The sequence below is a fragment of the Marmota marmota genome, unplaced genomic scaffold (genome assembly GCF_001458135.2).
Source record: "Marmota marmota marmota unplaced genomic scaffold, marMar, whole genome shotgun sequence".
Classification (NCBI taxonomy): domain Eukaryota; kingdom Metazoa; phylum Chordata; class Mammalia; order Rodentia; family Sciuridae; genus Marmota; species Marmota marmota.
In genome coordinates, this window is record NW_025999880.1 from 14,244,177 (window position 1) to 14,259,368 (window position 15,192).

Below are 15,192 nucleotides of genomic sequence, written 5' to 3' on the forward strand. Positions count from 1 at the left end.
TCCCCCCCCCCAGAAAAAAAAAAAAAGTTTGGTTGTTTTTTGGCTTTGTTTTTTTTGTTCTTGATTTTTTTTTTTTTTTGTAGTGGTGGCAATGGGGATAGAACCCAGGGCTTCATGGATGCCAGGCATTGCCCTATCAATGAACTAGACCTCCAGCCTATCGTTTTAAAAACACATGTATATTTAATAGGTGTTTATTATAGGAAAGTGGAAAATACAGTAAAATCTGGTCAAGAAATTAAAATATACACATGACTTCTTTACCCTTGCCACTGTTAACATTTTCTTTTTGGTTCTCTCTTTTCCTGTTTATTACTTTACATGAATGAGATCATATGTATACCTATTTCCTGGGTTTTCACTCATCATTGGATCATTCACCATTAGATGAATATTTGATTTGTTTCCAGACAGTGCTATTTTAAAAAATGGATAGGTGGACAATTAATGAAATTCATTTGGTGGGCTTCCAGTACAAGTTTGTCCTTTGTATCAACTTGTCCATCTCAGTGTCCTTTGTATCAGCATGGAAGCAAAATCAAAGACGCTTTCTGTAATTATAATGTACATATACTTTAGTTTCTCTTTGAAAATGTTCTGAGCTATGGGAAAAACTGTTACTACTCCTTTGGGCCACTTTTCAGTATCATCATCATGAAAAGCCGTACATGCACTTCTAGAAGGTAAGCATTGAAGGGAATATCAGAGATATGTAGTCCTTCCTCTTCGTTTTTCATATGCAGTACATATTGCACTTTATTTTACATATTCACTTTACACAAGGTCACAGGACTTGGTGGAGTTGGTTCTCTCAAATCATTTGCACCATACTGCCAAATCAATTCTGAGCCCTCTTGCTAGGGATACAGTATAACAGTGCATGATAAATAGTCTCTGACTTCTAGGAGTTTCTTCCACTAGTCAAAATCACAGAGTGAGGAATGGCAGTGTAAGGTGATTGCAGGAGCTGAGTGCCAAGTAGCTGGGGTAGGCAGGTAGAGCTCAGGGAATGGCAGGGAACGTCAGCTTCAGTGGCCTAGCAGCACGGTAGGCTACACAAAGAAAGGCAGGCTTGAGCAAATAGAGACTAGGGAGCCAGGCATTCCACACTCAGAATTGGAAGAGGGAGTGTGGAGGCAGGCATTGCCGGTCATGGCCTCTGCAGAAAACAGTGGGCTAAATTGCCAAGGAGAAAGTTCAAATCAAAATTGCTAGTGAGGGGTCTGGGGTTATGGCTCAGTGGTAGAGCACTCGTCTGGCATGTGTGAGACAGTGGGTTCCATCCTCAGCATCACATGAAACAAATAAATAAAGGTATTATGTCCATCTACAACTTAAAAAAAACTACTAGTGGCTGGTTTCGGACCGCATAGAGGAGGATTTGGATTCCAGGTACTTTATCCTGTAGGAAATGAGAAACTATCAGAGATTGGAGTGATATCTGCAAATCTGATGAAAGAGACCAGAAGGAGAATGAAATGCGAGATATTTTGCCAGTGTTCAGATATAGGATTGTGGGTATTCAATTAGCATTACCTGTGAAATTTGAAAAGGAAGAAATGGATTGGAGAAGTGTTCATTCATTCTTTCAGTGATCATTTATGAAACCTCTGTTAAATTTTGGGTACCTTCTTATAGGTATTCAAGAAGTTCAGTACAGCCTAGCACAGTGGCACATGGCTGTACCCCAGCTACTTCAGAGGTTGAAGCAAGAAGATTGCAAGCTCAAGGCCAACATAGGCTGCTTAGCTAAATCCTGTCTGAAAATTTAAAAAATGGCTGGGGATGTAGCTCAGCAGTGGAGCACTCCTCGATTCAATCCCCAGTACTAGGAAAAAGAAAAAATACACTCCAAGTCTGGGAGTTCAGTGGTAGAGTATAGTTCAGTGGTAGAGTGCTTGCCTAGCATGCAAGAGGCCCTGGGTTTCATCTCCACTACATAAGAGGAGAAGTAGTTCAGTCCAGTGCTCCAACACAATAAGAGCAACAGTAAGGGGGTCTAAAAGACATTGCAGATCAGAGAAGAATGAACATTTTGGTAACTACTGAAGTGGGACAGAATGGAAGATTTGGTAGTTAACATGGGGAAGAAAAAGATTTGGAACTTATTTGAAATGTTGTGGTGCCCCTCAAAGAGATTGAAAGGTCTGAAGGGGAATGTGACTTTCCTTTGTGCTGCCTCAGGTGAGAAAAAACAGCCTGACATCTGGGAAGAAATATCCAGAAGGTAGTTGTTTTGTCAGTGACCTAATTGAATTTTTTAGGAGGTTTTTATTGTTGTTGCTATTTTTGTGGCGCTAGAGATTGAACCGAGGGTCTCACATGCTAGGCAAGTGCTTTATCACTGAATTCCAACAACACCCCCAGTCCTGTTCATTCATTTATTTGTTTGTTTGTTTATTAGAACCAGGGATTAAACCCAAGAAGTGCTTAATCACTGAGCCATATTGCAGCCCTTTTTTTTTTTTTTTTTTTTTTTTGAGACAGGGTCTCATTAAGTTACCTAGGCTGCCCTTGAACTTGGAATATTCCTGCCTCATCCTCCCAAGTAATTGGGATTTCAAGCATTTGCCTTTGAACTTGGCTTTTCAGGAGCTCATGACACTTGAATTTCAAGTCAGTTGCTTGGTTCAGTCTGATTAGGTTTAGCAGTTGCAGTCAGCCTAAAACTATTAATTGATAAAAGATGAGACAAAGATTGTTTTTGGTGTTTTCTCCCTGGAGGGCTGAATGATTGCCTATTAGAGTTTTAGGGCTCATTAGAGCCTTATGCAGATGCTTCAGTAATAAGTTGACCCATACTGGAAGCAGAGTAGAGCTTTTAGGTGGATCAAGAAAGATTGAAGGACTGGGGATATGGCTCAGTGGCAGAATGTTTGCCTAGCATGCACATGAGACCCTGAGTTCAACCCCCAGCACTGCATAAAAGAAGGAAGGGAAGAGAAAGGAACCATTAAACTGTACTTCCTTAGAAAGACCGAGGGTTAGATACAGACAGAAAATGTATATAGGCGGTTGAGCTGTTGTTTCATGCCTTGTCTATAGCTCAGTCCTAGTGCTTGCTGAAAAGGGAGAAAAATACTTGTGTTCTCATTTTGGCTTTAGCGTAGTCTTGTCAACTTTAGGCCAGTCCTGTCCTTCCTGTGCCTGAGTAACTTTGTCTGACTACTTGGCTAGACAGAAGTGTCTGGACCCTGGAAAGGAAATACTAGAATTCCTCAACATGGTTGAGGACCACTTGTAGCACCTGAAACAGATTTCAAACAACCCTGTGCTAGGTAGATTATAATTGTGTGACTTTTCTGTAGGTGATATTAATTACCAGGAATTTGCTAAAAGACTCTGGGGTGACATCTACTTCAACCCTAAGACGTAAGTAGAGTGTGGTTCATGACTCTCTGAAAGGGTGGTGGGGTAATCCATTCTCCTCAGTAAGCAAGGACAAATAAAGAATTTCCAAGATAAAACCTACTTGTTTCTTAGACATGAACTGCTGTCCTTGTTCCCCTGGATTGGTGTCTAATATTGTATGAGAGGTTATTTCTACTGAGGTCCTCAGACATGCAGGAGGGTTGTAATCATGTGTCCTCTCAAAAATATCTCTTTGGAAGCTATGATCACAATGCATTCCTCCCTTTGCTCCTGCTCAGACTCAGAACTTAGGCAGTGCAGCCTTGGGGTCAGTGACACTGCCTCCTCCCTCCTGGGTCACTCAGGACTCTTATTTCTCTTTTTAGGCGAAAGTTCACAAAAAAGGCCCCAACCAGCAGCTCCCAGAGGAGCTTCGTGGAGTTTATCTTGGAGCCCCTTTATAAGATCCTTGCTCAGGTGAGTGTCAGGCCACCTGCTTCAGGTCTGTTCTTATAAGCACAGATGGAAAAACTGGTGAAGTCATATTCCCCTCTGCCCTAAACCTGTTCACCTGCTCAGTTTTGTTTTACTGAGCATGAGGGAGTGGCTGTCAACATTTTGTTTTTTTGTTTAGTACCAGAGATTGAACTCACATCCCGACCTATTTTTTATTTTTTGTTTTTGCATGCACAAAGCCCCTGTTTAGGCTGGCTTTGAACTTGTGATGCTCCTGCCTCAGCCTCCTGCATTGCTGGGATTATATATCCTCTTTAGAAGAATAATTTTGGTTGTGGGAATTTAATTTACAGGTATAATTGTGACCTCCCAGTTGTTTATATATTAAAGATGTTTATGTTAACAAGCTATGGTGGTGCATGCCTATAATTCCACCTACACAGGAAGCTGAAGAAGGAGGATGACAAGTTGGAAGTCAGCCTTAGCAACTTAGTGAGACCCTACCTCAAAAAATAAAAAGGGGCCTGGTGCAGTGGCACATGCCTGTAATCCCAGCAGCTCAGGAGGCTGACAGGAGGATTGCAAGTCTGATCTCAGCTAAGCAACTCAGTGAGACCCTGTCTCTAATAAAATACAAAAATGGGCTGGGGATGTGGCTCAGTGGTTGAGTGCCCCTGTGTTTAATCCCTGGTACCTTAAAAAAATAAAATTAAAATTAAAAAAATATAAAAAGGAAGCCAGGCGTGTTGGTGCATGCCTGTAATCCCAGCAGCTCAGGAGGCTGACAGGAGGATTGCAAGTTCAAGTCTGGTCTCAGCCATGTCGAGGTGCTAATAAGCAGTGAGACCCTGTCTGTAAATAAAATGCAATAATAGGGCTGGGGATGTGGCTCAGTATTGAGTGCCCCTGAGTAAAATCCCCGGTAAATTTTTTTTTTAAATAAATAAAAAGGGGGGCTGGGATATAGTTCAGTTGGTAGAGTGATTGCCCTGCTTGAACAAAGCCCTGGGTTCAATCCTCAGCACCACAAATAAATAGATAGATAGATAGATAGATAGATAGATAGATAGATGAATAAATAAATAGGGCTGGGGATGTAATCCAGTGTTGGGGGAAAGACTTAATATAACATTTTGTTTATATGAATTTGTGCTACCAGAAGTGGAAGTGCAGGACTAAAAGGGTAAAAATGTTACATAGGACTTTTCATACAGACCTTTCTCAGTGATGAAATATGCTTAATAAGCATCTTGCACAAAGGACACACACACTCACACACTCTCTCTCTCTCTCTCTCTCTCTCTCTCTCTCTCACACACACACACACACACACACACACACGGAATGTGTGTGGCCATTCCAGCTGATAAAAGAGCAAAACATAGCAACAAGGCAAAATAGCCATTAAAATTTATCAGCACTGAAAAACACTTAGTATCTTTTGTCAAGACTGGAATGGATTAATAAAAGAAATTTATAGAATCTGCCTCAGTGGAGACCTTGAGTCTGCTGAGGATAATTTAGTGTGGCATTGTCCTGACAGAATGAACTGCTAGGTGGCCTTTTTTGGTTCCTTCCAGTCCCTTGATCCTCTAAATCTGAACAGTCTCTTGAGTAGAAGGGGTAAGGGATTTCCTGAGTAGAAGTGATGCTGCTTTTCAGACACCTGGGGGCAGCACCAACAGAAATCAAGCTGAGTGCTTGGTTTATTGGCAGATGGGTATTTCACCAAGTTGGCTCTGCCCCACTTTGGGTTGAAGGGTAGGTACGCTAGGCTTCTTCTTCTTTTTTTTTTTTTTTTTTTTTAAGAGAGAATTTTTTAATATTTATTTTTCAGTTTTCAGTGGACACAACATCTTTATTTTTTATTTTTATGTGGTGCTGAGGATCGAACCCAGCGCCCCCGCATGCCAGGCAAGCGCGTTACCGCTTGAGCCACATCCCAGCCCCCACTAGGCTTCTTGAAACCAAACTATTGTCCTTGAAGAGCTCTCCCTGTGGAAGAGAACCAGTGCAGCAGCTTTTCAGATTGCCCTTTGCCCTCCCTGTCTGTAGCACCACACCAGGGCTCTTAACTGCAGTTGACTTGGTATCTGGTTCTCCCACAGGTGGTGGGTGATGTGGACACCAGCCTGCCGAGGACCCTCGATGAGCTTGGCATCCACCTGACCAAGGAAGAGCTGAAGCTGAACATCCGCCCCCTGCTCAGACTGGTCTGCAAAAAGTTCTTTGGCGAGTTCACAGGTAATAGAGAGCTCACCTTCTTGTGTCCTGTCACAGGTGTCACCAGAACTCTTTTTTACCCTGTAGTAGTGGTCCAAGTGCTGAGGCTCTTTAAACAAACCATAGTTTGGGATACAGAAGCTTTCTATTTTTTTCCGAGCTGCTTTCCTTAGTGGATGATAGCAAAACTCCTGACTTGGGAACTTAAAGAAATTAGATCTCCCTAACAGGAGGAGCTTCCAAGTGACAGAAATGAGACAAATTCTGGGTTTGGAATATTTGCTAGGGAATAGTCAGGAAAGCAAACACCTAGGGGAGTGAGATAGTAGGGAGATTTTAGGCTAGGATTCAGGAGACTTGGGTTATAAACCCAGGTTTCCCTTTCCTACAAGGTGCTCTCCTGTGCCTTAGTGACATAGGAGGTCCATAATTGCTGCTCATTTTCCCCTATGAGAATATATAGAAGGAAAAGCACTGGGCTGATTGAAAAATAGACCTGAGTTTGTTATTTGGTACTGGGGATTGAACCCAGGGCACTCAACCACTGAGCTACAGCTCTAGCCCTTTTTTATATTTTAAGACAGTGTCTTGCTAAGTTGCTTAGGGCCTCGGTAAGTTGCTGAGGCTGGCTTTGAACTTGTGATCTTTCTGCCTCAGCCTTCCAAGTAACTGAGATTACAAAAGTGTGCCACCATGCCTGGTTGAGTGCTTTCTCTTATATGGCTTATTGTTCTGTTAGGAAAATAGTAATTTATTGAATAGAAATATGGAGAGTTTTTCAGTTCAGGAATTATTTGAGCAAGAAGAGATAGGGTGCTTTTCTAGGTCAGTACAAGCTCTCAGTAAATGTTTATAGTCAATAAAAGCATGGATCTCTGTGGCCGTGGATTGCTGTAGAAACTTTAAACTGTTTTGTCAGCTGAGTTCCAAGAAATCTATATCACTAAGACCTGCTTCTTAAACTTCTCTGAATCGGTACAACTCCAAATCTTTCAGCAAAATCCTTCCCTAAAATCATAGTTCCATTCTGTTTGCAACTAAAAGGCTCAGGGGTTACTCCAGTTGAACTGGGCTAATTGGGCTGCACAAAATAATCACACAAGAGACACAAATACCTTTTTCTTTGGGATCGCTGTGATGGCTCCTCTGACCTTAAGGGTCCGCAGGAAGAGAGAGAGCAAGAGCACATGCTGACCCCTTTTATTGAGGAGAAGCTATTCAGATGAGGCAAGGGGTCAGGTTTCAGGAGGCTGAGTCTATCTTCACGATGTCCACTGTCAGCAGGTTGACTGGGTTGACTGACACCTGGGTAGGCCACACTCAAGGGCACAGTAAGAAAAGGAGACACACACAAGGCACTTCCATGGAAGATTCTATTCTAAACAGGGTAAGGGGTTATATTACAAAGGAACAGGTGAGCATAGCTTCACCCATGGGGCTATAGCAAGACACACCCATGCATGAGACACCAACCCTCAAACCCAAGAAGGGTGGGGAAAGCTCTGCCACATTTCTGTGACTGAGCGCCTCAGCACCCAGCCGGGGAGTGTGACTCAGTCACGAGTAAGGTTGGTCTCCCATAGTTCCATAGTTTTTAGAACCAAAATCATACTCCTTGCATTTTCCTCAGTGTCATGAGAAGGTCCATAATTGTTGCTCCTTTCCCCCTATGAGAGTATGTAGTCATGGCTTTCTCTTCTCTCTCCACAGGCTTTGTGGACATGTGTGTACAGCACATCCCTTCTCCAAAGGTGGGTGCCAAGCCTAAGATTGAGCACACCTACACAGGTGGTGTAGACTCTGACCTTGGCGAGGCCATGAGTGACTGTGACCCTGATGTAAGTGAACATGGCCCCCAGTTCCCTTCCTGCATAGGCATACTGATTTTTGGTCTTAGGAGTAATGCTCTCTTTCCCATCTTTGCCTCCCACTGAACCCTCCGTGAGCAGAGTCAGGTCTGAATTCACAGCCAGATGTTACCAGTACTAGTGAACACTCTCATGCTTTCTGACTCTCAGGATCTTGTTCAGTAATGTGAGGATAATATGTGAGCAGTTGTTATGACAGTTAAACAAGATTAAGGAAGTATTACAGTTGTGTTTAGCATGGTGCTAAACACACATGGTGCTATAGTAAAGATTACTGGCAGATAGTAAAGATTCAACAAGTGGTATCTGTCTTGTCAGTCTGGGGTTTAAAAACACCTTTCTAGGGCTAGAGTGTAGCTCCATGCTAGAGCATATGCTTAGCATGGATAGGACCCTGGGTTCAATCCCCAGACACCAAAAAACAGCAACTACAAAAAAAAAAATCTCCAGCCATTCCTTAGGCAATGTAGTGTCTCGTCATAAGCATATGGTTGGTTGAGAATTGTGAGTTACACGTTCAGAGGAAATTTAGGGCAAGTAATTTTGTCAGTATTGCCAATTTGCCATCCCAAACCTGCTTATCTTCCCGTTACCTTAGCCTGTGTCTCCTGTTAACCCTCCAGAGAGGAAGGGTCAGACCATGGTTTGGAACTTTCTTGGGTGATCACCATATCTTCCTTAGGTCTGCGTTCTCCGGAGTTCATGTAGTTACTGCCAAGAGGTGAAGACAGCGGTACTTACCCACAAGATGTATGTAGTTGAAGCTGCCCTGTCTCTTCCTCCAGGGTCCCCTGATGTGTCACACTACTAAAATGTACAGCACAGATGATGGAGTTCAGTTTCATGCATTCGGCCGGGTACTGAGTGGCACCATCCATGCTGGGCAGCCTGTGAAGGTGCTGGGGGAGAACTATACTCTGGAGGATGAGGAAGATTCCCAGATATGCACTGTGGGCCGCCTTTGGATCTCTGTGGCCAGGTACTGCCAACCATAGCCTCCCGGGGCATGTCTTGGCCTCTATCCTGGGACTTCCCCTAAAAGCTGGGAGGAGTAATCCTCCTTGGAAGTACAGTGGCTGCCTGGCTCTTCACAGTGGCGGGAGGGTAGGAGGACCCTCCCTCAGCATAGCTATCACCTTCCAGTTCTTACTACTCAGGGTGGCTAGGGCCAAAGAGCAGCTACTGTTGGAATAAGGCCAAAAGCCTTGCCTCTGTTGTTTTTTGTTATTTTTTCATTTCTGGGATTAAACTCAGGGACAATCTACCACTAAACGACATTCCTAGCCCTATCTATCTATCTACCTACCTACCTACCTATCCATTTATTTGAGACAGAATCTTACTAAGTTGCCAGGGGTCTCACCAAGTTGCTGAGGCTGACCTTGAACTTGGGATCCACCTGTGTCATCCTCCTGAGTTGCTGGGATTAAAAGCATGCACCACTGCCCAATTTACCTCTGCATTTTGAACTTTTATAGGAAGATTTCCATTTTTATTCATCTTAGTTCTCTTCATTTCTTCTGTGATCCTTTAAGTTATAACCTTTCTGTTTCTACCCAAAAGAAATTGTTTCCCAAACTTTATTGCCTGTGCTTTGACCAAGGTAGAAGACTTCACTGGATCCTCAGTCAAATTTACCTCAACCTCTGGCTGCCTATCAGTTTATGATGTAGGCATCTCAATTGGCAGGGAGAACCAAGGCAGTCCTGTTCCCTAATGTGTCTGCTCTGCCTTAACCAGGGTCCCTTTTCCCTCCTCCAAATCTACCAAATTCTCTAGAAGGCAAAAGAAAATCAAAGAACCAAGAAAGGTGAAGTATCTTTCATCTTTTGATATCCCCTTATGTTGGACACCCCAGGCAGTGACTTTTACCATAAACCTCTGATTGAAATTACATTCTCCTGTTATGTCCTCTTCTGATTCCTTATACTTTTTTTTTTCAAGGCACTCTTTGCATACATGGAATTGTATGATTATATTGTTTGCCTCTCTCCCCTGCAAGAAGTACCTGGTCTGCGTGTCTCTGCTCCTGGCCCAGTGCATTTTTATGCAGTGAATGCTCATCCTAAGTTCCATGACTGCTTATTGGATGTTGTTCCAGGTACCACATTGAAGTGAACCGTGTTCCTGCAGGCAACTGGGTTCTGATTGAAGGTGTTGATCAACCAATCGTGAAGACAGCGACCATAACGGAACCCCGAGGCAATGAGGAGGTAGCATTTCTGAAGAGGCCAGCTAGAATGGCTTAAGCTAGAGGGTCACGAGGAACCAGGGCACATGTGAATAACAAACAGGAACTCCAAGGGGTCTAACTCAGAGTCGTTGCCACTTCCTGGTTACAGGCCCTAGCATGGACTCAGCCTTTTAGTTCTGACCCTGCTGGATTCTCCCTGTACTTAAACTCAAGATGTTAGGAATATTTTGTTCTTTTCCACTTCTTTTTGTTCTGCCAAAATATGTGGGAATGATTAGCCTTTTGGGTTGTCCCCAAGCAGCACAGAGGCTCCTGTTTGGGGAATATCTGACTCCCAGCAAGTCCTCAGCTCTCTCATATGCCTGCCTGCATCTTTTTACCCCATCACTGTGGTGCTGGGGGTGGGATCTGGTCCTCACACACACTAGGCACACTGCTTCCCTGCCCAGCCTACACCTGCACCTTCTGTGCCTTCTCAGACCAGATGCCCTGACTCCTCTGCATTTTGAATCTCAGGCTCAGATTTTCCGGCCCTTGAAGTTCAATACCACATCTGTTATTAAGATTGCTGTGGAGCCAGTCAACCCCTCAGAGCTACCCAAGATGCTCGATGGCCTGCGCAAGGTCAACAAGAGTTATCCGTCCCTCACCACCAAGGTATGTGTGGGGCCTGCTGCTTCTGCTGCTGCCAAGCCCAATTTGCCCTGGCTGCCTGCTCTGCACCACCTTCTACTTCACATTCTCAGGTGTTCCTGAACTGTTGCTTTTGGCAAATGATGACAGGAGCAGTCATGCCTATTAATATTACTTGAGGGCAGGATAAAACCTGTGTATGTAGGTTCCCCCAGTGTCTTTACATAGAAAGAATATATTCCTTATGAATACACTTTGAATTGATTCTTCCAGAAAAGTTATTCGTGTCCTTGAACACTTCTAATCCTGTCAATATACCTTTCTGAGTAACTGGCCAAGCTAAAGGGCTAGTTTGTTGTCCGTGGACATAGGGTAGGGTTTCTCCTAAATGGCTAAGATAGGACTGAAGTCAGTGACTTTACACTCAGTAGCACTGTGCTAAGTGCTCCCACCTTCTCAAGGACCAATAGGTAAGGAAGTATGCCTCACTGAGGTGGTTTTGTTGTTGTTCGGTACCAGGGATTGAACTCGGGGTCACTTGGTCACTGAGACACATCCCCAGCCCTATTTTGTATTTTATTTAGAAACAGGGTCTCACTAAGTTGCTTAGAACCTCACTTTTTGCTGAGGCTGGCTTTGAACTCACAATCCTCCTATTTTAGCCTTCCAAGCCACTGACTGGGATTACAAGCATGTGCCACTGTGCCCGGCCTTACTGAGGTTTTTTGAAGAGGCTGGAACAGTCACTGTTTCTGATAGTAGGTTGAGGCATCCCCTGTCCAGTACTGGCCTGGATTCTGTTTGCATATGCAGTTGCTCACAAAAGAGAGTCCAGGCTGTAACCACTAGGGCTGTTGTGTTTCAGGTGGAAGAGTCTGGCGAGCATGTGATCCTGGGCACTGGAGAGCTCTACCTGGACTGTGTCATGCATGATCTGCGGAAGATGTACTCAGAGATAGACATCAAGGTAAATTAGTGCACCTTTCTTTGGCCCCTGCCTATCCAGCAGCCAGAATCCTTGCTCCAGGCAGATTTCACTGGATGTCCAAGAGAAGAGGGGTGAACTGGAAGATATCCACTTATAGAAAGCACTTTCTGTTGCTTCTCCTTTGTGAAGGCTTTGGAGAACTTTTTTGTCCCCTCACTGGGTTATTCTCAGTGTCAAGGTTCCCAGGTCAGTTATTTTTTGTCTTTTGTTAGAAAAATTATTTCACAATTGTAGTGATGGAGGGCTTGGAGTGGACGGTTTTGAGGTGAGTGGAGGGTGGCTCTTGCAGATTCATCATCACCACTCCTGATGTGGTCCTTTGAAGCATGCATCCCTTGGCCTCCATCTCCCAGTTGAGGCACACTTTCTTCAGTGTCCGGTGCTACTTGGGCAGGTACCCTCAGTACCTCTGTTAGACTCATCTGCTGATGTGCATGAGTGAGCATCAGGGAGCAGGTGTTCACCAGGGTCTCTAGCACTGACTGTTGCACCCCCAGGAATTGTTCAGTGACTGACGGTGGGGGGGCCAAGCACATGTTGGAAGCTGTCTTGGAAGACTATAATTAAGGCCCTTGTTTTGATCTCCTACTTACTCTTGGCTCAGGAATAAAATACCTTTACTGTCTTCTCAGGCTTTTTAGTGATGGCATGGACAGTGCTTCAGCCTGCATTGTGCCTGTTACCTGTGCTGTTGATGGAACAGGGGGTTCTCAAAGAGGGAGAGCCAAGGGCACTTCAGAGTTCCCTTAGGTAGAACTTTGTCCTTCCAACAAAAGTAGACTTTGCCTCAGCAATTTATTTTGTTCCCAGGTGGCTGACCCAGTGGTCACATTTTGTGAGACGGTGGTGGAAACATCCTCCCTCAAATGCTTTGCTGAAACACCCAATAAAAAGTAAGCTGGGAGCATAGTGTCCCTGGACTGGCAGCCTCAAGGACACTGTCCCCCTACACTCACCCCAGTTCCACCCCCAGCCTAGCACTGTGGAAGTAGAGACACCCAAGACAGGGAGAGAAGGTGCTTGTGCTTAAGATACCTGTGTTTACCCCAGCCCCTTGTCCCTTATGCTTTTGGACAAGATGCTGTATGAATCCTTTGTCTTACATATTACCAAGAGGAGTTCCATAGTTGCCACTTCTCCTCTGTCATGTGACAAAATAAAAATTTGCCCCAAAATCTAATTGTTGGTTGTTTTAAATTATTATTATTATTCCCTGGTATCCCAAAAATAAATTATTGTTATTTATTTTTTTGCTACTGAGGATGGAACCCAGGGCCTTGCATGTGCTGAGCATGTGCTCTACCACTAAACTACATTCCCAGCCGTAGCTCCACTTGTTTAACAAACTAATAGACTGAAATGAAAGAAGACAAGTCCTTTGTTCCACCCTGCCCCTGAGGCATCCTCTGATGTCACTGCCTCAGCTGTCCGCTTTGTTGCCCTTTCCTTAGGAAAGCCCCACTAGTCCTGTGAGCCCTCCTCATTGCCTTTGTCTTTCTCACCAGGAACAAGATCACCATGATTGCTGAGCCTCTTGAGAAGGGCCTCGCCGAAGACATAGAGAATGAGGTGGTTCAGATAACATGGAACAGGTGGGTGCATGGCTCTGCCTCTAGGGCCGATGCCACAGTTTACCTGCCACACATCATTCTGGGAAGGAGTTATGTGTCCCGCCTTTGCTAATGTTCTGAGCACAGCATGGGCTGAATGGGGTGACTCTTCTCCAGAAAGGGAGGGTCCATGGACCTGAAGCCTTCAACAGAGCCGTCTGATACCTCCATTTTCTCCTTTCCCCAGAAAGAAGCTGGGAGAGTTCTTCCAGACCAAGTATGATTGGGATCTGCTGGCTGCCCGGTCTATCTGGGCTTTTGGCCCTGATGCCACAGGCCCCAACATCCTGGTGGATGATACCTTGCCCTCTGAGGTACTGCAGAACTGATGGGAACCACATGGCACTCTTTATAGCTCCTGAGTAGAGGAAACTGCAGTGTGTCCTCCTTTTCTCCAAAAATATTTTGAGTTCTCTGGTGAAGGAGAGGGTCTTCTCCTAGCTGTACCTCTCTTCTCCCCCTCTCAACTTTTCGGTTGGTAGGAGGACTGCTGAGGAGCCTTCATGTTTCTCTACAGGTGGACAAGGCTCTTCTTGGCTCAGTGAAGGATAGCATCGTTCAAGGTTTCCAGTGGGGAACCAGGGAGGGGCCCCTGTGTGATGAATGTAAGTCCATAGCGCCTCCCCCATCCATGGGACCCAGCCAGAGAAGCAGCTAGGAATGTACATAGGGTCTGTCCCATGTCCTGGGCCAACTTCCTCCCCTTTCCTTATCCCATTGCCACCACTTGGCACTTCCTAGAAATGAAGTCACTTCTAGACCAACATTGCTTCTCACTCCTGAATAGGAGCTGTCTTTGGGTGTATGTGACAAGAGATATAGTGAAGACTGAGATTGGAGTGGTTTATTGACCCAGATTGGACTTCATGGGACTAAATGTGAAATTCCTAGAACTTGATTCTGCTTCCAAACAGAAAGGTTTAATATCTGCAGGCGGGGGGGGACCCACAAATTTGTAGAAAAGCTCTTATGGCCTGAATCAAATGTATACTTAACTGCTGACCTCTTTTACCACACACCTTCTTGATCTGATTAGAACACCCATTCTCAGATAGTGTGTATATAAGGAACTGAATCCAAGGGTGCTGTAGCACTGGCTACATCCTCAGTCCTTTTTTAATTTTTATTTTGAGACAGGATCTCTCTAAGTTGCTCAGGTTGGTCTCAAACTTGGTACTCCTGCCTTGTACTCCTGAGTTGCTGGGTGTCACTGTGCCCAGCTCCAGTGTGATTTTTGTACCACATTTTCTGTGGCTGTGATGTATGTAATGTAGCAAGATTCTGTACTGCTCTGCTATAGCCCTGTGACTAGCCCCAGAACCAAACCTCACAGAGTTGTCCTCATCTCCTTTTTAGTGATTCGGAATGTCAAGTTTAAGATCCTGGATGCGGTGGTTGCCCAGGAGCCTCTGCACCGGGGTGGAGGCCAGATTATCCCCACAGCCAGGAGAGTTGTCTATTCTGCCTTCCTCATGGTAAGAGCAGGGCTGTAGGGAACCATTCTGTTTCCCTGGACAGGGCGATAAGTAGAGGACCAGGCTTTGGGCGCCTGGAGACATTTTATCCAGGGTCTCCCTTCTCAGCCCTCCCCAAGCTGAGCCCTTTCTCCCTGCTCTGTTGCAGGCCACTCCTCGTTTGATGGAGCCTTACTACTTTGTAGAGGTCCAGGCCCCTGCAGACTGTGTATCTGCCGTTTATACTGTCCTGGCCAGGCGCAGGTGAGCAACCGCAGTGTGTCAGGGAGAGTGCTAAGATCAAGAGCAGAACAGGAAATGCCTCAGCTGCTGAGGGGGCAGAGTAGAGCTTAGCCTCAAATCTGTCCACTCCAGACCCAGTCAGCTCACTTTCCAGAAGGAAGTAGAGAGGAAT

At 44.9% G+C, this 15,192-nt stretch overlaps 1 protein-coding gene across 2 annotated transcripts in view; it reads left to right on the plus strand.

Moving 5' to 3' along the window:
- The window catches only part of Eftud2 (elongation factor Tu GTP binding domain containing 2), a 42,466-nt gene that overhangs the window by 25,551 nt on the left and 1,723 nt on the right, over positions 1–15,192 (plus strand). For both annotated transcript variants that reach the window (XM_015495576.2, XM_015495577.2), the window contains exons 12-25: positions 3,309–3,372; positions 3,738–3,828; positions 5,916–6,051; positions 7,741–7,868; positions 8,684–8,877; positions 10,000–10,111; positions 10,609–10,749; positions 11,591–11,692; positions 12,524–12,606; positions 13,219–13,305; positions 13,511–13,637; positions 13,841–13,928; positions 14,680–14,798; positions 14,947–15,041. In XM_015495576.2, coding sequence (XP_015351062.1) covers positions 3,309–3,372; positions 3,738–3,828; positions 5,916–6,051; positions 7,741–7,868; positions 8,684–8,877; positions 10,000–10,111; positions 10,609–10,749; positions 11,591–11,692; positions 12,524–12,606; positions 13,219–13,305; positions 13,511–13,637; positions 13,841–13,928; positions 14,680–14,798; positions 14,947–15,041 — 1,567 coding nt within the window. The remainder of the gene's footprint in view (positions 1–3,308; positions 3,373–3,737; positions 3,829–5,915; positions 6,052–7,740; positions 7,869–8,683; positions 8,878–9,999; positions 10,112–10,608; positions 10,750–11,590; positions 11,693–12,523; positions 12,607–13,218; positions 13,306–13,510; positions 13,638–13,840; positions 13,929–14,679; positions 14,799–14,946; positions 15,042–15,192) is intronic.